General features: G+C 33.7%; 4 protein-coding genes across 4 annotated transcripts; all 4 read left to right on the top strand.

Moving 5' to 3' along the window:
- Nucleotides 1-928: 928 nt before the first annotated feature.
- Nucleotides 929-1,765, top strand: LOC104881883 (uncharacterized). The gene has a single exon (XM_010663389.1). It carries the CDS (start codon nucleotides 929-931, stop codon nucleotides 1,763-1,765), a length of 837 nt encoding a protein of 278 aa, XP_010661691.1.
- A 2,398-nt stretch (nucleotides 1,766-4,163) lies between these two features.
- LOC104881884 (uncharacterized) lies at nucleotides 4,164-5,066 on the top strand. The gene has a single exon (XM_010663390.1). The coding sequence runs from the start codon at nucleotides 4,164-4,166 to the stop codon at nucleotides 5,064-5,066; it is 903 nt and encodes a 300-aa protein (XP_010661692.1).
- Nucleotides 5,067-7,212: 2,146 nt separating this feature from the next.
- Nucleotides 7,213-8,046, top strand: LOC104881885 (extensin-like). Its single transcript, XM_010663391.1, has one exon. The coding sequence runs from the start codon at nucleotides 7,213-7,215 to the stop codon at nucleotides 8,044-8,046; it is 834 nt and encodes a 277-aa protein (XP_010661693.1).
- Nucleotides 8,047-17,510: 9,464 nt separating this feature from the next.
- LOC104881847 (protein TILLER ANGLE CONTROL 1) lies at nucleotides 17,511-20,574 on the top strand. The gene is made up of 5 exons (XM_010663179.3): nucleotides 17,511-17,570; nucleotides 17,670-17,736; nucleotides 17,836-18,467; nucleotides 18,776-18,929; nucleotides 20,397-20,574. Exons 1-5 carry the CDS (start codon nucleotides 17,565-17,567, stop codon nucleotides 20,411-20,413), a joined length of 876 nt encoding a protein of 291 aa, XP_010661481.1. The 5' UTR covers nucleotides 17,511-17,564; the 3' UTR covers nucleotides 20,414-20,574.
- The last annotated feature ends 1,360 nt before the right edge of the window (nucleotides 20,575-21,934 follow it).

The following is a 21,934-nucleotide window of genomic DNA, read 5'->3' as shown; positions in this document are numbered from 1 at the left end:
AATAATATATAATGTAACTTAATAATAAATATAAATTTATAAAATTTATATTTTTTATCAACATAAACGCTATTATCATTAAATATGACAAATTACATATATCAATTTTTGCCAAAAAAATGTTTATTTTTACTTCTTATATAATCTTTTAGAGTTGTTTTTAATATTTTTATAATTTTCATTAATTTTTATATTATCGATATTTTAAGTTAAAATATCTACTAATATTTTTTAATATATCCTGATATATTAATAAAGTTGAATTACTGATGTATCTATTAATATCTCATCCAACATTCTACTATGACTCTGATCACGAATTTGGACAACCCGATCAGATCCTATAACATCCATTCTATTATTCTGCATCCCGACATGTTTTCTGCAAAACACAAGGAGGAAAGAACAAAATGACTTCTAGAAAAGAAAAAAAAAAAAAAAAAACTCCCAATCTAATATTTTCCCTTACTCTACAGAGGATAGAAATGAAATACCCTGAATGCCTCTTCGCGACATTTGAAACATCATCACTTTTGGGCACGCAAATTCCAAAGAAGCTTCTCATTCCCGCGTCATGTGTTGATGGCTCAAAAAGAGTAACGAGGGCAATGTGTCATGATCGCTGAGTCAACTCCTACAGGGAATTCCCTGCTTCTAGACTGGCTTAGGAAGCAGATGTACTTTCATGGTATGGTCAATCTCAAGAGAACATTCCGTACGATACCCTTCTATCTGCATATAGTTGTTTATGCGTTTTGAGCACTAGTATTAGAATTTTATGTGTTCTGCTTTTTCTCTTTTTCTGGGTGTTGGACTTATAAATACCGAGTTCTTGAAACTTATTTTCTGTGCCCATTCCTTGGTCTCTTGTTCAGGTTGAGCATTTGGGTTCCTTAGGCGACTTGCTTCAGATTAATTCTGTTGGATCATGGCAAACCAGCCCCTCCCATCTCGCCAATGGCTCATTCTGGGTTCCCTGAGGCCAGTAGCCCCACCCCCAGCGCCCGAGGCTCAGCCTCAGGCTCAACCTCAACCTCAACCTCCTGTCCCTCGTCCTATTTTTCGACCTACATTTGGTCAAGCACTTAAGTCTTCAACCCAGCCTCAACAGCTGCCACCACAACCACAGACTGCTGCTACTGCAGCGCCACCTTTCCAGGTTGGAAATGTTTCATCGGTTCCATCTTATGCGAGTCAGAAAACCACACCTCCCTCTGAGAAAATCAAACCACCTTCTCCTCCCCCATCTGCCCTAACTCTGCCTTCTGCCCACGTAAAATCCACTCCTGAGCCGATTGAGCAGAAGACCATGCTCATCGAAAAGCCCAACCCACCATTCAAGCCATCCAATGGTGGACTGCAAAAGGATGTGGGTGACACTGCGAAGCCAAGCAGTGTCCCTGACTACGAGAAGCTTGAGAAGACCAAGGACATGGAGAGCAAAGACCACAAAGGTAATCACAAGAAAGCACACTCTAGGGATAACGGCATGAAGATCATAACAATTTCAGGGAACAACAAGGGAGCTATAATGAAGCTCAACCCCGCCAGCAAGAAACACGACCCCCAAGGCAACTCCAACACAATGGCGACCCCATCACCACTCGTGCATGTATTTATGAACAGCAATGTTCAAGCCGTTAACAACTCCATGCTTGTCAACACCTCTTGCACCAGCCACGATCCTGTTGTCCATGTTTTCTTCTCTCGTGGTGGTGGCCGTGGACTACATCCCAAGGACATTGGAGAGGAGCAGAATAACTAGAGATCAAACAGCTTGCATGCATGCATAAAATTAATTAAGCTTTTTCATTTTCAAAATTCTTACATTATACGAAGAATGTATATGTAAGGGAATAAATAAAAGCTGTGACTGGTAATGAGAATACGGCATGGGTTCTGATTCTCCATGGTTGTGTTCCAGATCTTCAGATGGAATGCAACCCAAGACGGTAACTCATGCCCTCATTTTATGTGTTTGTAAGAGTGATTTGATAGCGAATGGGGAAGGAATAAAAGGTACTTTATTTGTATTAATGTTGAATGTATGTGTTGCAATTTGATCCCCATCTGAGGGATGAGAGCTAGCCTTGGAATATGTATGCTGTTATTTTTCACTCATTAATACTATTGGTTTTTCATGCAGCAGGGCTGATATTTTTTTTTGTACTTATAAGCGTAACACTAACATACTTAATACTCTTTGTTTATTTAGATGATGTTATTCTCATCGGAAATAATCCACAGCTGATCAATAAGTTGGTCTCTCATCTAAGAAAGGACTTTGCTTTCAAAGATTTGGTTGATGTTTTTAAAAACTGTTTTCTATTCTCGGGAACAAAAAAACACTGAAAACTAGTTTGGCCAAGGAGTATTAAGTTGTTTTCTGTGTTTTCAAATACCCTGATTTTAGAGAACATTTTAAAGATGTTTTTGTTGTTTTTTACACTATTCAAATAACAAGAAAAAATGGGATGTTCTCCGTGTTTTCGCCCTAATCTCTTCTTTTTCATGGCTGGTTTTGGCCTTCACGGATTCTTTCACTCTTCAGTTCAAACGGATGTGCTGCTCTGGTGTGGAGAAACTGTTATCCATTGGAGATTGCATGAACTTTTCCCTTTTTTTTTTGCATTTTGCTCTCTCTTCTCTCCAGACATGCACCTCTTTTATTTTTCCTTTTATGGGTATGAAACAAGGAAGATTATCCCTGTTAGGATCCGAGAGAACACAACAACTCCTCATCATTTATTTTTCCACACAACCAATAACAGAAACCTCAAAATTCTCCCTCCCTCAAGTTTTTTCAACAACCAAACAAGACCATACCTAAAACAATATTAAAGAAACAAACAACTGGAACAAAAAAGAAAAAGAAAAAAGAATAACAAAAAAAAAAACACAAAGTAAATCAAACAACCAATTTTTTTTTGTGTGAATGTAAAAATTATTTATATATTTACAATATCAATTAGTTAAAGAAAATACTCAATTCTAAAAACAAAACCAATTATTATTATCTTTTGTTGAATTTATTTTATTTATATATTTTTTTATTAATCGAGAGGAGTTACGAAAAAACATTCAATTTAAAAAAAAAAACAACTTTCAAACATGTTTTTTATTTTACTTATTCTAAAAAACTTTTTTATTAACCCAACCAAACATGATTTTTTTGTTTTTGAGAACAAAAATTGTTTTCCAAAATTCAATTTTCAAACACAGATTTTTTTTCTGAAAACAAAAAAAATTATTCTCAAAAACTGTTTTTCAAAATAATTTTCAAAAATAGCAACCAAACAGACCCTTAGGAATCAGAGCTCACATTCTAGAATTCCATTTAAACATTTTTAAAACGTTGTATTTGATTCTCCATTGCTATTTTAAACATATAAAAACTAGGGTTTTAAGTATCATCACAAGATCTGGCATGTTTCTAATTTATGAAAAATGGGATATTTTAGTGTAAAATTTTCCAAAATCTATTCTAATTATCCAGTCCCAATGGATGGTTTTAAGGTTCAGGGCCTTAAAAGTGAGGGAGAGGTCCAAGGCTCCATATTCCACAGTAAACAGTCGTAGACAGTACAGTTGATCTACTTCGATCCCTGCGCTTTTAACGGGGGCATGGATCCCACTAAAATCCAAAACTACAAAGGAGCCAATAGGATATCTCCTTCATCCACTGGACTTGAAACATAAGCTAATAGTATCAAGCTTTAAAGTGGACCCAAACTGCTCTTTAAAGTCTTGCTTTTCCCTTAGATGGTTCTTGATGATATGCATTGCATTTGCATAGTTCAATAAGAGTAACCAGAGCAATGAATGAATAAGGATTCTCGCATTGGCCGACGCTCAAAATTAAGGATCATGAACATGGCTAAGTCAACTCCTAAATTGAATTCACTTCTAGAACATGGCTTAGGAAGCAGATGTTTCATCATATTTGAGGACATTCCGTGCGATACTATTTCTGTCTGCACATAGTTGCCCATGTGTTTTCAGCACTGGTATTAGGATTTTGTGTTCTGCAATTTTTTTTTTTTTTTTTGGGTGTTGAACTTATAAATACCAAGTTCCTCAAACTTATTTTCTGTGCCTGTGCTTCGGTCTCTTGTTCAAGTTAAGTATTTGGGCGACTTGCTTCAGATTGATCCAGTTCGATTATGGCAAACCAGCCTCTCCCATCTCGGCCATGGTTCATCCTGGGTTCCATGAGGCCGGTAGCCCCACCCCCAGCGCCTGATGCTCAGCCTCAGCCTCAGGCTCAACCTCCTGCCCCTCGTCCTATTTTTCGACCCACATTTGGTCAGGCATTTAAGCCTTCAACCCAGCCTCAGCAGCCGCCACCACCACCACCGCCTGCTGCTACTGCAGCTCCAGTTTTCCGGGTTGGGAATATTTCATCAGTTCCATCTTATCCGAGTGAGAAAACCACACTTCCTTCTGAGAAAATCAAAACGCCTGCTCCTCCCCCATCTCCTCTAACTATGCCTCCTGCCCACGTAAAATTCACTCCTGAGCCGATTGAGCAGAAGACCATGCTCATCGGAAAGCCCATCCCGCCACTCAAGCCCTCCAATGGTGGACTGCAAAAGGACGTGGGCGACACTGCGAAGCCAAGCTTTGTCCCTGACTACGAGAAGCGTGAGAAGACCAAGGACATGGAGACCGGAGACCACAAAGGTAATCATAAGAAAGCACACTCTAAGGACGACAGCATGAAGATTATAACAATTGTAGGAGACAACAAGGGAGCTATAATGGAGCTAAGCCTCGCCAGCAAGAAACACGACCCCGAAGGAGACTCCAACACACTCATCAAGACCAACCCCAAAACTTCGTGGGGCAGCAAATTAGGAAGCGACGACAGTAGCAGCGTCAAAGAGGAGTCAGAAAGGATGGAGAAAATTCAAAACAAAATGGGGACCCCCTCATCACCCATGAATGCATTTATGAACAGCAATGTTCAAGCCGTTAACAACTCCATTCTCTTCAACACCTCTTGCACCAGCCATGATCCTGGCGTCCGTGTTTTCTTCTCTCATGGTGATGGGCAAAATAACTAGAGATATAACAAACAGCTTGCATGCACAAAATTAATTAAGCTTTTTCATTTTCAAAATCCTTACATTATATAAGTGAGAGAATAATTAAAAGCAACTGATAAGGAGAAAACGACATGGGTTCTGATTCTCCATGGTTGTGTTCCAGATCTTCGGATGGAATGTAACCTAAGATGGTGACCCATATATGCCCTCATTTGAATATTTATGTGTTTGTAAGAGTGAGGTGATGGAGACTGGGGAAGAAATTAATAAAAGATGCAATTTGCATTTGATTTGTATTAGTATCGAGTGTATGAGTTGCAATTTGATCACCTTGTGAGGGATGAGAACTAGCCTTACAGTGTATGCTGTCATTTTTCACCTATTAATACGAAATTCGAAATTATTTTTCTTTGACCTTCTGAATCTCTTTGTTTGTTTACAGCAGTTGATATGTGCTATAATTCTTATTTACTCTAAAAGCACCTCTAATTAGGCATGTAAACAGTCGGCCTTCATGTATTGCATTGAATTCGGGCCAGGCTTGGGCTTCCCTTGGCTTCATTCAAACTAAGCAAGCATTCAAACTTGACTTAAACCAACTGGAAATTAATTTAATTTCTAGCCCAATTGGGTTCTACGTATGAGAATTTAACAAGATTTAATTATTTCTATATGCTGGTGTTTGGTTTAGTAGCCTTTAATAATTTTGAAGGGCACATAAAGGAGATCTGATAATTAAGCTATGCATCCATATGTTAATTTAGCAGTCTTGAAATTCTTAGGTGATTTTGCTTTGGATATCAGGTCCATTAGCTAAGAGTGTGTTTAACAACACAATTTTAGAAAATGTTTTTAAATTTTTTTAACATTTAAATGATAAAAATTTTCAAGTATTAAAAAAGGTAAAAGTACTTTTTAGAACAATTCTCAAACAAGTTCTAAATATACTTCCATACGCTCAACTCTATTACTCCCGTCCATTTATCACATGGCTTACAATAGTTAAATGCTAGTCAATTTACATAACATTATAAGACCAATGCTAGTCAATTTACATAACATTATAAGACCGTTTAATTTATAGTTGAATATAATGTTAAAGCTTTATTTCATAGAAATATTCATCTATTAAAACAACTTGATAAAACTATTTTTATAAATAAAATTTTTACGACAACAATATTGTCCTTTGAGAATTATAAGTTTGACTTTGGCTTCACTTCCTTCCTGGTCAAAGTTAAAAACAAGAAATTATCACTAAGAGAATATCTAATAAAAAAAAATGTTATTCCAAATGTCGTTTATCCTATTATCACCTAACAACTTCAATTTTATTTTAAAAAAAAGTTATTAGAAATTGAACTATATTCTAAGTGAATTAGCATGCAATTCACAATCTCAGTCTCTTTGGTCACCATGGCCCATTAGGGGCCAATAGGGTAGACCTCCTACATTGATTGGACTTGAAATATTATAAGCTAATAGCATCAAGCTTTAAAGTTTGGAAAGGGTCATTTATGCTGTAAGGAATGGTTATTTTATTTTGTTTTTGCAGTACAAAACCATATTCTCCTATCCACCATTGTACTATGATTCTGATAACGAATTTGGACAACCCAATTAGATCGTACAACATCTTTTCTATTATTCTGTGCGCGCCGATATTCTCGTTCCCGCATCATGTATAGGTTGATTTGGTGCCCTTTTGTGGAGTGGTGAACTGCTGTGCATTGTATTTGCATGCAAGATTCAATCAGAGAAACAAGGGCAATGCATGAATAATGATTGTGGTGGCATTAATTGATTCTCAAAAGGATCATTAATATCTCTAAAGCCAACAACTCCTATGAGGAACTCACTTCTTCTAGACCATTGCTGAGGAAGCAGATGTTTCATCGATCATATTTGACTAACATGTGGTCAATCTCAAGAGGACACTCCGTACGATACTCTTTCTGTCTCCATATGGTTGCCCATGTATTTTGACTCTTTTGAGCACTTGTATTAGGATTTTAGATGTGATCTGCATTTTTCTTTTTCTAGGGTGTTGAACTTATAAATAGTAAATACCAAGTTCATCGAACTTATTTTCTGTGCCCATTCCTTGGCCTCTTGTTCAGGTTAAGTCTTTGGGCGACCTGCTTAGGATTAATTCTGTTGGATTATGGCAAACCAGCCTCTCCCATCTCGCCCATGGCCCATCCTAGGTTCTGTGAGGCCAGTAGCTCCACCCCCAGCGCCTGAGGCTCAACCTCAACTTCCTGCCCCTCGTCGACCTATTTTTCGACCAACATTTGGTCAGGCATTTAGGCCTACAACCCGGCCTCCACCACAACCACTGACTGCTGCTACTGCAGCTCCACCTTTCTGGGTTGGGAATGTTTCATCTGTTCCATCTAATCCGAGTCGGAAAACCACACCTCCTGAGAAAATCAAACTACCTTCTCCTCCCCCATCTGCTCTGACTCTGCCTCCTGCCCGCGCAAAATCCACTCATGAGCCGATTGAACAGAAGATTCTGCAAAAGCCCAACCCACCATTCAAGCTCTCCAATGGTGTACTGGGCGACACTGCAAAGCCAAGCATTTCCCCCAACTACGAAAAGCGTGAGCTGACCAAGGACATGGAGTCCAAAGACCACAAAGGTAATCACAAGAAAGCAGACTCTGAGGATGCTAGCATGGAGGTCATAACGGTTGCAGGTGACAATAAAGGAGCCATAATGGAGCTAAGCCTCGCCAGCTCAAACAAATTAGGAAGCGATACCAGTAGCAACTACGAAGAGAAATCGAAAAAGATGGACAAAACTGAAAACAAAATGGGGACCCCCTCACCACCCATGAGTGCATTCGTGAACAGCAATGTACAAGCCATTAACAACTCCATTCTCTTCAACACCTCTCTCACCCACCACGATCCTGGTGTCCATGTTTTCTTCTCTGGTGGTGGTGGCCGTGGACTGCATCTCAAGGACTCTGGAGATGGGCAAAATAACTAGAGATCAAACAGCCTGCATGCATAAAATGAATTAAGCTTTTTCATTTTCAAAATTCTTACATTATATAAAGGATATGTATGTAAGAGAATAAATAAAAGGGAGTACTTGTAATGATAAAAGGGCGTGGGTTCTGATCTTCCATGGTTGTGTTCCAGATCTTCGGATGGAATGGTGACCCTTGCCCTCATTTGAATATTTATGTGTCTGTAAGAGTGAGTTAATGTTGAATAGGGAAGAAATAAAAGGTGCAATTAGCACTTGCAAGCCGAGAAAAATGTCTTTAAACATGCTTTCATCCTCCACCCCACAAACATAACCCGAATTAAACATTCAATCCTTTCACCAATGTTCTAGCTTGATTTCTATCAAATTGAGGACTACCAACTCTCTATTGTGGTACAACCGAATCACTCCTTTAGTTCGTAGTCGTGATGTTCTCCATCATTCATTAAATGGAGAAAAAACCCATTGAAAAAATTAAAAGATGACAAGGAGAAGGAAGATGTCCTAAACTTGATGGGTGTTGAGACAGCTTATGAAGTGTGGGCTTCCCTTGAGGAGCAGTTGCTGCCGGAGAAAAAAAAAAAAGTTTAATTCATAAAAATAGTTAATATTGACAACTTCATACTATTTTATCTATCAAATTAAAAATCAAGAACTTTCTTTAAATAGACTCTATTTGACTAATTTTTATAAAAGAAATCATAAATTGAAAAAGATCTTAATATAAAAGCTAAAAAAATATTATTTATCGTAAAAACTTTATTCGGATTTATAAAAAAACCTATTTCATATTTAATAAAACTTTTATAATAATAATATTATCTTTTGGAAATTATATTTTTGACTTTGGTTTCACTTTCCCACTCAAAATTAGAAATTGTCCCTGACAGATCCTAAATGTATTAAGTAGGAAATTGACTTCAGCTTCAATTAGTCAAAAAAAAAAAAAAATGAAAAGTTATTTCAGCCAATGTGTTATCCTATAAGCTAACAACATTATTATTATTATTATTATTATTATTATTATTATTATTTAATTTATTAGAAGTTTAACCATATCATGCAATTCACAATCTGATTGTCTTTGGTCACCTTGGCCCATTGGTTGTTCTGTTTGGGTAACTAAGATCAAGTTTCTGGTCCAAGTTTTGATCATTGTGCCAGGGTTTGGCCCAAGTTAAAGAAAGGTTCCTTCAAGCTGGGCCTCACTCGCTAGAAGACAGACTGACTCACCACAAAACTTCCACTTTCAAGTTGGGGACCTGGGGTTGGGTGTTTTATTATTATTATTATTATTTGTGATTTTGACTTCACTAAATAACATAAGAAAATTAACAATTTGCATTGCATTAGAAAAAATCTGAGCAACTACTTGGATAGATTTCCTATTTTTTGTTTTTTTAAAATAGAAAATCTTATACAAATGAAGGAATTATTATAAAAAAAAATATAGGCATATTTGAAAACACTTTTCAAAATTTTTTTAATGAAGTAAAAATTTTCACTTTTCCCATTTTTAAAAATTTTGAAAAAAAAATAATGAATACAAGGTAAATTATTATTATTATTGTGAAACCTAGAAATCCATCACTGATTCATTTTAAAAACCTTTACAAAATAATAGACTTCGATAAAAAACTTAAAAGTGACGAAAATAAGTAATTGAGTTTAGTAGTTCTTTATATAAAATTATATTAAAGTTCATAGATTTTATATATAAATTTTTATTTTTAAAAATTAAAAATATAAGGTGTCTCCAAATATCACCTAAATGCTTTGTTTTTTCATTGAAATAACAAGGAGAATCGGAGCCCAATCATTACTCATGCAACCATGAATGAAGAGAAGAATTGAGTTAGACAAAAAGAGAATCAATTTGGATTATATAGATGGGGGTTTGTAATGGAAGAGCTGGCATCTCTTAGGGATACGAAGCTGTTCTCTAGCAAGAAACTGAGATGAGTGACACTTGGTTCAATGTATTTTTAAAATAAAAAGCACTTCAAAGCTTATTAAGCGAGTTCACTTTTCTTTCTCAATTGTCATGTCCACCTTTTTCCCCCCAATAATTCACTAGGTTTTCACAAAGTAAATGAAGTACAAGTAGTACTAAATATTAATATAAAAGAATTTGAAATTTCAAATATATTGTGCCTTTTATCATTTAAAATTAAAATAACTTTGGATTCGATTGGATCACAAGAATACTTTAATGATATTGAAAAAGTGTAGCTTATTTTAATTTGCATTGAACAAAAATTTCAAATTCATTGTTATTAAGATGTAGTAATATTAATTTTAAGTTCGAAAATAGATCACTCAAATGATAACTCTTAAAATAGACTTACAAGGTATGATATCGAATATTATAAAAAGTTTTATCTATGTTTCCTAAATATCAATTAATTTTTAAATGAGACGATTAAGTATTCCATTTTTTTTAATCAATTATTTTTCTCTAATATATAAAAATTAGGGTTTCAAGTGTATCACTCGCCTGACATGTTTCTGAATTATGAAAAACAGAATATAACTAGAGTGCAAAATTTTCCAAAAGATACTCCAATTATCGAATGCCAGTGGATGGTTTCAAGGCTCACGTGCCCTTAAAAGTGAGGGCCGGAGGCCCGGAAGAGGTCCAAGGCTCCACATTCCATACTAAACAGCAGTAAACACAGTTGATCTTCCCTGTGTTTTTTATGGACATGGATCCCACAGTTGATCTTCCCTGTGTTTTTTATGGACATGGATCCCACTACATCCTCAAACTTTAAATGAGCTAATGGGATATCTCCTTCATCCACCGGACTTGGCACATAAGCTTGATAATATTGATAATATCAAGCTTTAAAGTGGGTCCAAACTGCTGTATAAAGTCTTCCCTTTTTTTCCCTTAGATAATTTAAGAGGATAGACCAATCTATCCATCTATCTCTTCCCATTCACATTCCTTTATAATATTAATTCCTCTGATTGCTACGTGGGGTGCCTGTGGCCTTCGTAACACAAGTGATCTTCTGGACAACGTCTACAATGTAATATACATCTAAGCAGTTGTCTTCTTGATCATAGAGGGCATGTGCATTGTATATGTATAGTTCAATGAGAGTAACAAGGGCAATGATGAAGGTATAAATTAAGATTGTGGCGGCATTGGTTCTTAAAGGATTAGGATGGCTAGGTCAACTCCTATGAGGAATTCACTTCATCTAGACCATGGCTTAGGAAGCAGATGTTGCATCGTATTTGACTCTTTCCAAAGATCTAAACTTTATTCACAGTACTTGAGAAAGTTACATGCAAAATTGGAAGATTTTTGGGTATATGGGTCTTCTTTGATTATAGGTCAAATCAAAGTTAGGGGATTAATTGATACTTTGCAACTTTTGCATCTTAATCTACAAAGTTTTTCAACGATGTTGAAAGATATCATACCCAAATTTCCTACCATGATCACATCATTTCTTTCATTGATCACTTTCTTTAGCACATATTTCAAGTCATATATCATATTGATATATTTGTTTAAGAGCCACGGGATGAGTTTTTTTTTTCAAGGATTCCCACCTTATCATGTTTGGTACCGGACAAGTTAAAAATGAATATTAAATGGGTTAGACATAAGTCTCAGATTTTTCTTCCCTTTCTAAAACAAAACATGAGTCGAATTCAAGTATTACCTTTTTCCATTCTATCTCACCCGATTACATATATAATTAGATGAAAAATCAATTTAATTTTTTTTTTTTTCCCTTTCTAAACATATATATATATATATATAACTTCTCATAAAAATAAATTATAAAAGCCTATAATATTATTTATTTATTTATTTATAAATTATACTTACTTTTAATACAACTTAAAATTAAAAATAACAATAAAAAGGATGTGATGGTAGAAAACTCTCATATCCATTTCATTTTATCCCCTTTATTTTATTTATTTGGAATGAAGATGCGAATAAGTCTAAATAATCAGACATGGTGGCTCGTTTAGAAGGGAACACCCCGTATGGTTCCAAAAGTACTATTTTGTACTAAAATCGACTCCATAACTTTAATTAGAAAAGTAATAATTAACCTGGTTACAATATCCTTCACTCATTTTGTTAAGTCGCTTGGTAGAGGCCATCTCTATCATTGAATGTGGTACCGTTATGGTAAATGTATGAAAAGCCACTACATTGAAAAACCCTACATTTTATACATGGAGATATGAGGATATTTAATTTTTTTTTCTTCCAAGTATGTGGCAACCAGCTAAAGAGTAGGAGTGAAAGCTGTGGTGCATGGAACCAAGAGGAAGGGTGGACCACAAGTGACCCCTCCATGAGATTAGATCGAGCTCCGAAAGAGAAAAATCAGTTAGCTCTAAGAAGAATCCGAAGCGGCTGTTCGGCCTGTTCAGGGAGATGGACCTGATGGCAGTAGCTTTAAGGTAGCAGCAAGACCCGGACAATGCCCTTCATCTTAATTGTTTGTAGCGCTTCCTCTACATCCAGACACACCACTAAGTGTCAAATTTACAGCAACCCCTCTCATCAATTCCCATCCATTCATTTCCATGGCTACCTTCGCTCTTCCGACCCCCTCAACTCCACCTAACCTTTCTTCTCCACACGACATTCTATTTTTGGACCTCTAATTTGCTCTTCAATGTTTTAAGATAAGCGTGATTGCCATCTCCCTCACATGGGTCTAGTCCTCTTTTGCCCTTTTGTAGCTCATTCCAATTTAATTCCTATTTGATATGATATCCCCTTCATGCTTGTCGTGTTTGTCAAATATCAAGGTATAATATCCCATGAGATGAGAAAGAGACTCCCCGCATGCATGTAAATGTGTTTTAAAATCATCATATCAATGGATCTAAAGTAAAAAAGCATTTATAGGAATCTCAATAAATGATACCAAAATTCATCCCTAACCATAAATAAGTAAAATTGGGGCAATCATTGATTCTAAGGATCATCCCTAGCTATAAATAAAGTAAAATTGAGACAATAATTGATTTCAAGTATTTGGATGAAAATGTAACTCATTAAGTCCAAAACCACTAATCTTTAAGTAAATCTTGATTGATAATATTAAAATCAGTATTTCTCGTACTCTATAAGTACATGTTTTAAAGTATTAAGATAAAATGATCCAAAATTGACTATATACGATAATATCTACACATGAGTCGAAGCCAGGATGGTACATATGACTTATGAGACACTCAAAGGGCTTCATAGCATTGGGTTAAAGCTTAGGCATGAGGCGGTGCAATAAAGCCAATATGAGGAAAATTTGGGGGTCAAGAAATGCTTTTGGTTCCTATAAAGGCCAGACATGGAACACTCAAAGGCATGAGCGCGTGAAGATACAAATATACAAACAAGACATGACCGAATTCATGAGTCTAGTTGGAAATTAGTGAGTTCGTGACAAAGTACTTGTCCTTTCATTTTTTTTTCTCATTGGGTTGGAAGACTTTCCTTTGGACCTTCCCTCAATTTGCGTTACAGAGATTTATGACTATGCTCTACCAAACTATGTCTTTTTAAAGGATTTTGCAATATAAAATAAAAATAAATAAATATGTAAATCATACAGAAACTGAAAGAAAATGAAATATTTAACAGAAGTAGAAAAAAAATATCGAGCTTTTTATAATGCGTTGCATAAATGTTGCAGCTAGCACTAATCACATACTTCCATGCCCTCTTTAGAGAATATTAATGAAGATACAGTAAAATAAAAGAAATATATGGGAAGAAGAAAACGTAATGACAGGCATGACGAAATACACTAGTCGAATTGATGGTCTACTAAAGCACTTATAAGTTATAAGATATAAGCTAGTAATTTAAAATTCTTAAAAATGAAATAAACTTCATTGTGAATTAAATGAATGAATTTAATTAAGTGGGATTTTTTTAAAGATAGGGACGTAATTTCTTTGTCTTTCATCACCTCATGAAGATAGTGAAATTTGAAATCAATGTATTTACTTTTTCTATAAAATATTAGATCCTTCTCATGAATATAGTGAAATTTAAAATCAATGTATTTACTTTTTCTATAAAATATCGGATCCTTGATCAATGTGATTGATAATTTGTTATCTCAAAAAATGTTTATAGGAACTTTTTGAGTATATTTCAAATAAAAAAGCAGTCTATTTGATTAGCACAACTAGTAATTACAATATACTCAACTTTTATTGTTAACAAAATAATTGTTTGTTCCTTCTTTGACAACCAAAAAAAATCTCTTGAACAATATTAAATGCATAGTTCGAATTATTTTTTTGCCTCTATGTATCATCTATCCAATTCATTACCCACTCAATCACTTTTTGTGTATCTATCAAGCTTCATTTTATTTGCACATGGATATATCAAAAATCACTTCAACTTTATGACCTTTAATGTATCATATGATAAAACATACTGTTTGCAAGCAAGACTAACATAGAGAATCCTTAAATCTCCTTACAAGTTCTACTTCATACATAATATTTGGTCTTATAGAAGTTAAAATAACCGTAAACTCCCAACCCTTAATTCTTCACAAATTTGTAGGATAAATAAACTCATGTGAGCTTTTCTTTAATTAATTTCAAAATTTCTTCAATTGGTGTTAAAATAGGTTTACAAACTTTCATTTTTAATTTTTTGAAGAACATCACTTGCATACTTCTTCTAAAAAATAATAATGATACTATTATCTAATTGAATTACTTTAATTACAAAAAAAAAATAAGACATTAATCCTACATTTAGCATCTCAAAATGACTAATCATAACTCTTTTAAATTTTTTAATTATCTCAAATTATTAGCAGGAATAATTAAATCATCCACATATAAATACAACACACTATAAGGAGGTCACCTTACAAAATAGTTTTGAGATATAAAGTAGGCTCATAAGCACATCTTTGAAATCTATTATTAACAAAATAAATATCAATGCATCATATTTTTGACACTTGTTTCAATCCACACAAAATCTTTTCTAGTTTATAGAAGCGAATTTTGTTTCTTTTTTTTTCACGTACTTTGCAAGTTACTCAATATAAACCTCCTCTTCTAGTTCACCATTTAAGAAAGTTGATTTGACATGCATAAAAAAAAATGCTTGTATAGTAAGAGAAATCATGCAAATAATGTCAAGTTTTATAACATGTACAAATACTTCAAAATAATCAATATAAAGGTTTTGCTTATAACCCTTGGCTTCCAATCTTGCCTTGAAAGGATCAACTTCTCTATTTAGCTTATACTTGGTTTGTAAACCTATTTAACATCAATCAACTTCTTAGAATTAAGAAGATTGATATGATTTTATATATTTCTTTTCAATTGTATGGATTTTTTCATTCATAACTTTAAGCCAACAATCATCACAAACAACTTTCTCACAACTCAATGGATTACATCGTCAAATGAAACAAAATTCATCAATTCTTCATATATTGAATCATTGTTATCACCAACAACATAATCTTGTAAACCTACAAGTAAAACACATGGACGCGCTGATGATTTTTCAAAACACAGTTATAATTGGAGTACTAGTGGATTGTACATTTTGGTCTTAATTTTGCTCTTCAAGATTAATACTAACACCTGATATCATATTATTGTCTCATAAAAAATCACATTATGATTGACAATAACACTCTTAGTTTGTAGGTTATATAATTTATAGTCTTTTGTCACTCAACAATAACCAATAAAATATGCTCTCACCTTTATCATTAAGTTTCTTTCGAAATGCAAAGGGCATATGAGCATATGTTATACAACCAAACACCCTTAGATGATCAATGCTAGACTTCCTATAACTCAAAATGACTTATGGAATCCTTTCATAAACATTTTTAGATAGGGCAACTATTCAATAAATAAACTACACAAAAGACTAATTTTGTCAAAAAAAAAAAAAAAAAGCAATTATCTTAAGTACTACATATAATTTATTACATCCATAATGTTCTATTTTTTTCTCTCTGTGATTCCCTTTTATTACGAAGTGTGCTTTAGAATCAATTGGCCCTCAATACCACATTTTTTTCAAAAAAAAAAAATCCAAGATAGTTTCAAAATTTTAATGGAATGTGTATCTTATTTTGTCACATAAGTTTTAAATTTTGAAATTTTCACATGCATTCACTTTTTTCTTTAAAAAAATAAACCTAATCCTTCTAACTAGCCTCATGAATAAACCTAATAAAATATCGGTAATCTCCATTTGAGAGAACCTCCAATATTAAATATAAATATGAATAAATAAGCTTAAGAGGCTTTCTTACTCTCCATAATTTTATTTTATTTTATTTTTAGGAAAAGGTTTCTATGCTTCTTTCCTAAAATACATGTTTTACAAATTTCATTTGGATAATTACAAACTAAAAACTATCTTCTTAGCACTAATAAAATTTTTAATTTCAAATTTTAAATATCCAAAATATAAGTGTCATATTTAATTCACCACTTTTTATTATATTATATATAAATCTAATCTAATTCTAATAAAAACCAAATTCTTAATAAAACTAGGATTCTAATTTCTGAAAAGCTAATGACAAATATTAATAAAACAATTCTAGCAAACTAAGGAAACATAGTTTTGATTCACATATTCAATTGTGTCACAAGAACTTAATTCACTTCCTCATTCTCATTCTCATTGATCCAATGAAAATAGATAGATAAATAAGTAGTGATAAAGATCACAAAATAAACATCAATTCTTAATAATTCATGAGTTTCAAATGTTTGTATCGCCAAGCAAATCACATTTATCTTGAAGTGATAGAGTAGGTTCTAGGTGATTTGTGCTTTCTACACCACTTAAATATGGAGAAAAGACTTAAAATTTGACATTATCATTGAGCTACATCTCAAAGGACAAATATTTATTTCAATAACTTAAAATAAATTATATACATAGATTGTTTTACTAAATAGAATTTCACAAACATAAGACTAAATATTAATATTCGTAAAAAAATGATGAAATTACATTAATTATTTGTGAATAAAGTTAAATATGGATGATGCTTGATCAGTGATAGAATAGTTAGATTATCACAAAGGAAAAGTGGAATGGACCTAGCAGTGATTATGAGTGATGAAAATGGATGCTGATTTTTCTCCTGCTGACGTGGAAAAATAGAACAACACAGAAAACAAGTGAGAGGGAGAGATTAAGCAAAGAGGGTTATGAGAATAATTGGATAAAAATTAAAAATAAATAAAAATTTAAAATTAAATAAATTAGGCCACATCAAAGATAGGTCCATGGATACGATGGTCGTCAAAACCACCCAAAACATGCCATGCGGTCGCAAACATACCCTAATTTTTGTGGGCCCACTATACGCAAAGGACACGTGTCGCTTTCCCAAGTGTCCACCCGGTCGGCCCCTCGCTGCCTCCCCTCCCTCCCGTTATCAATTTTTTCTTCTCCCACTCCTTCTCACGTTTCCAAACTGCTGCTTAACTCTCAGAGAGAAAACATGAAGGTTGGTCTTCTGGGTTTTCGGCTTTAATTCTCCGGCTCTGCTAGTAATCCTCACGAGTCTCTATGTAAATTTAATGTTATTTTTGTGTTTGTTTCACAGATCTTCAATTGGGTTCACCGGAGGTTCAATCACAATGTCCATTCCACGCCAATTTCTCTCCAAAAAGGTCTGTTTCCTGATCCACCCACATTTTTTTACGTGAAGTTACACATTTTCCTTACAGAAATTGAATTTTTTGGGGGGTTTGTTTTGTGGGTTTTGGAAGATGGCCTTGCTGCAAATCTGAAGAAGGTGGAGTCGATCACCAATGATACTGATACACAAGCTTTGCTGAAGCATGTTGCACTTGTGGACATGCTTGATGGTTGGAAAGATGGCATTTTGGCTATTGGGACTTTGGGGTTTGATGATCCGCTCTACTCTTTCAGTTCTGAGAAGGAATGTGCTATGACAGATGAAGAAGAAGGAGAAGATGAGGAAGAAGAGGAGGTTTATTCTCTGAACAATGAGAATGGAGAGGTTGAAGATGAAGATGAGGAAGATGAAACTGAGGTGAACCCATTGGTTTTCTCAGCATTTGGAGACAATGTTCCAAAGCCTATTCCCATAATGACAGTTGATGGAGTTCCACTCTCTCGTTTTGTGGGGTCTTCTCATGAAGTGGGCATAGAGTCTTTCACCACCGAGAATGATCAGAGGAAGAGCAAAGGAGAGAGGACCACACTGGCTGACTTGTTCTCAGCTGATTCTGAGGTTAGAGCTAAGGTTGATCCTGAGGGACTCAAGGTTGATTCCGGCAAAAAACCAGCACCTCGCTCCAAGAACGGCCTCTCCTTTGCCAAGAAGCTCATCCCTCGAGTCGGAGAGGACTCACGCCCCATAAAGAAACTGCACCAAGTGAGTAGAATTGCTAACTCCCTCTCTGAAAATCCATTTTGGTTTTGGACCATCTCTTTTTGCCCAAGCGTTTAAGATTTTGGCTACACTTTAGGAGGCATAATCTCATGTTATGCGATTCAATGAGATATGATGATCATTATGGGGATTGGGTTTCTTTGTTTCTGGTGATTTTAATCAACTACAATACTAATGTCTCTTCTTCTTTTTCTTTTTCCTTTTTCTTCTTCATTTTTTTTTTTTTTTTTTTTTTTTTTTTGGGTTTTTGAATTTTTGAATTTCTGTAATACGTGTTTGTTTATGTGCAGTTGATGACAAGGATGTTAAAGAGGAAGATCCATCCAGAGCTTGAAGGAAAGATTCAAAAACCGGAGGATCAGATCAAGGCCAGTACTGCAGTTGGAGGTCTCGCCACTGTTGGAAATGGAGCTATTGAATCAGTCTCTCTGCTTCAAACCCAAGGTTCTATAATTTTATACCTCTAGCATCTTGCATTTCACATATTCTATTTTATGGGTTCACATATATAATACATATCTAGGTGCCATTCCAATAGAGAGATGACACGTGCATGGTTTCTTTGGAGAGGTTACCATTGAGATGATTTCTTTTAGCATAGCTGTCCGGATGAGATGGAAATTGGAATTGGCTTCTTGCCCTAGCTTGGGTTGAGATTCCTTACCTGACACCAATCTTGATGTGATTTAATTGATTCACTGTGGGGAGTGCTGTTTTCTTTGGATTAGGTTCTTTGAATGTCTTTTATGCATGAAAACAAAAATTCTATTTCTAAATTATTCTTTATTAGTGTGTCAAAAAATCTTAATCTTATGTTGTTACTAGTTCAATTTATATCAATTTTTTTTTCATTAATTCTTCCGTATTAATGCGGATCATATTAAAGTATATAATGGGTTGTGACATGCGTCATATGTCTTGGTATAGATTGTAACACTATGATAAGGATCGTCATATAATAAAATATATATGCCGACTTTTTTATATCATAAAAGTTGAAATGAAAGGTCACTTTTTGATGCATAAAATTGTTGATGTGTTGACTAATTTGATACCTTTGTCTAATATTGATTATATGTGTGTGTGACAGTTGATAAATAACATATATTAAAATAATATATGATATCAAAAAGTGACTTATGTGACAGTTTATTATTAACATATATTTAAAAAAAAAATATGATATCAAAAAATTAATTTAATTGTGTTATACCAATATTTGTTATGATAGAAGTAGAAATACACCTATTAGATAGAGTGGCACCAAATTAAGAAATGCAAGCTGGTTTTCACTTAGTTGCTTCACATGTGAAACAATGTCTTGTCTCTCAAACCATCAAGTCTTGCTTTAATATCAATCTACAATATCCCTACATTTCACCCTATCAACACCTTTTCCTCTTTTTCTTTTTCTTTTTCCTTTTTTTTTTAAATTTTGCTATTTTTATTTTTTTTTCTTTCTTTTTTTTTTTCAACACTCCACCGAACCCAAGCTTGTTTCTTCTTCTTATACCACATGATGAGTATCTTCTTCTACTTGTACATGCTCTATCAGTATTATTAGAAGACGAATGCTGAGGCCAAGGCAGCTGGATTGAAAAGAATCTATCTCCTCTGTCATTTCTCATGCAATATGATAGTGATCATATAGTTGTAATGGGTCCCCTCCAAGGAAAAATCACTCAACATAACTCCAACTAGAAAGGTTTCATATTTAATCACACACATATCCAACGGTTCTCATCCTCTAATCGTCCTCGTTTCCGGCCTCTAATGGGCCAACCATGTCTGCCACCCTTGAGGAATAGATGAAGGAGAGGAGTACTTCTTCCTCTAGCGATATCATCATGTCATCAAGCATTAGGGTTTCAATGGTGAAGTGCTAATATCGGTTCCTTGTCTATGTTGCAGATGCTACCATGGTTTGATGAGGTGATTGTGAGCGGATGGATCCCCCTTATGTTTGTTGAAATTAATGTATCCCTATGTGTCATAAAAGAACTTTGCTAAAGGACTATGCTGATTAGGGTTTCATGTATATGAACAAATTGTTGGACCATGCTATTTTTAGTTTGTGATCTTTCCCTTATTATTTTGGCTTTATCATCGTTTGATGGAAGTTTGGTTGTCATAAAAGATCAATGTTTTGATTATGTTTTGGAATTCTACTACATGTTTTTGTGTGCAAATTGGTGATCCTTAATGCTTTGATGATTTAACCTTAATTTTCTTTCAAATTAATACCATGTTTGGTCCTTTGATTAACCAAAAAATTAATTACCAACCATATCATTTTTTCTTTTCTTTTCTTTTTTTCTTTTTTTTTTCTTTCTTTGTTTGGAAGTATTTGATGGGACTATTTTCCCATTTGCATGAGTGTGTTTTAAGAATTCCTTCAATAATAAGGAGGTCAATTGGTGGTCCATCTCTTATCAATTATGAAATACCTTAATCCAATTTATATTATTATTACTCCCAAAGTTAAATATAAAAAAAAAGGAAAATAATAATAATTTAATATCAATGGACTTGATAAATTATCCATTTTTAACTTATGTATATACCTCTACATGGTTATAACACTTAAGAGTGATAATATTTGAAAGACATATAAAAGGTTTCAATGAATTATTTTTTAAAATATTATTTTATGAAATGTGTGTTTCTTTATTTTTATTTTTTTATTTTCAAAAATAGAAAATAGTATTTGTTGTGGTTTTCAAAACATGGGAAATTGGGAAACAATACATTAAAAATGATAAATTTTGAGAATTTTTTTTTAAAAAAAAAACATTATTAAACTTGTGTTATTATGTCATTTTTGTTTTAAAAATAAATTAGTCCTCATTTTCTCCAATAAAAATGTCCTATGTGTAAACAAAATTATAAAATCTCTTATTTCCCTTGCCTTGATGAGCTACATCCTCCAACTAACTTTAAATATTGTAAAATAGCCCCAAGGAGAATGTATTATTTTTCTCCATACATAAAATTAATTCGATTAGGTAAGATAATAGTACTAATTTGGTGTATATTGAAAAGCATGATTAATTATATTTTTTTATCTATTTATTTAGGCATTATTATTTTATACTAAGTATTGTCTCATGGCTTTATACAAAGTCCATTTCATGGCTTTGTATACTCACCTCATTCTTTTATATCTTAATTTTATTATTTATATCATCATCTAATAGTTTAAGTTTTATTATACACTTTGAATGGCCGAAATGAAAAGTTTGATAAATACATCTTTCATATCTTAAAGTTTTCTAATTTTATAATATTGAAAAGGTATCATATGGAAGTGTAATAGTTTTTCACATTATTTATACCTTTAGTCCTATTTTTTATATTTAGGTACATTCTTCGTGTCCTGTTACTCTTTTCACATTCTTTGTATCTTGACTACATTTGTTTATAATCTTTATTACTTTTTTTTATACTTT

Source organism: Vitis vinifera, chromosome 15, assembly GCF_030704535.1.
Source record: "Vitis vinifera cultivar Pinot Noir 40024 chromosome 15, ASM3070453v1".
Lineage (NCBI taxonomy): Eukaryota > Viridiplantae > Streptophyta > Magnoliopsida > Vitales > Vitaceae > Vitis > Vitis vinifera.
Note: the sequence above shows the minus strand (reverse complement) of the source record. Positions and strands in the feature narration are given on the sequence as shown.

Excerpts from the sequence above, each read along its gene's own strand:
- LOC104881883 (XM_010663389.1), top strand. The coding sequence starts at position 929 with ATGGCAAACCAGCCCCTCCCATCTCGCCAATGGCTCATTCTGGGTTCC.
- LOC104881885 (XM_010663391.1), top strand. The coding sequence starts at position 7,213 with ATGGCAAACCAGCCTCTCCCATCTCGCCCATGGCCCATCCTAGGTTCT.
- LOC104881884 (XM_010663390.1), top strand. The coding sequence starts at position 4,164 with ATGGCAAACCAGCCTCTCCCATCTCGGCCATGGTTCATCCTGGGTTCC.
- LOC104881847 (XM_010663179.3), top strand. Across the intron at positions 17,737-17,835 it reads GCCAATTTCTCTCCAAAAAG|ATGGCCTTGCTGCAAATCTG; the intron begins GTCTGTTTCCTG and ends GGGTTTTGGAAG. Across the intron at positions 18,468-18,775 it reads CCATAAAGAAACTGCACCAA|TTGATGACAAGGATGTTAAA; the intron begins GTGAGTAGAATT and ends GTTTATGTGCAG.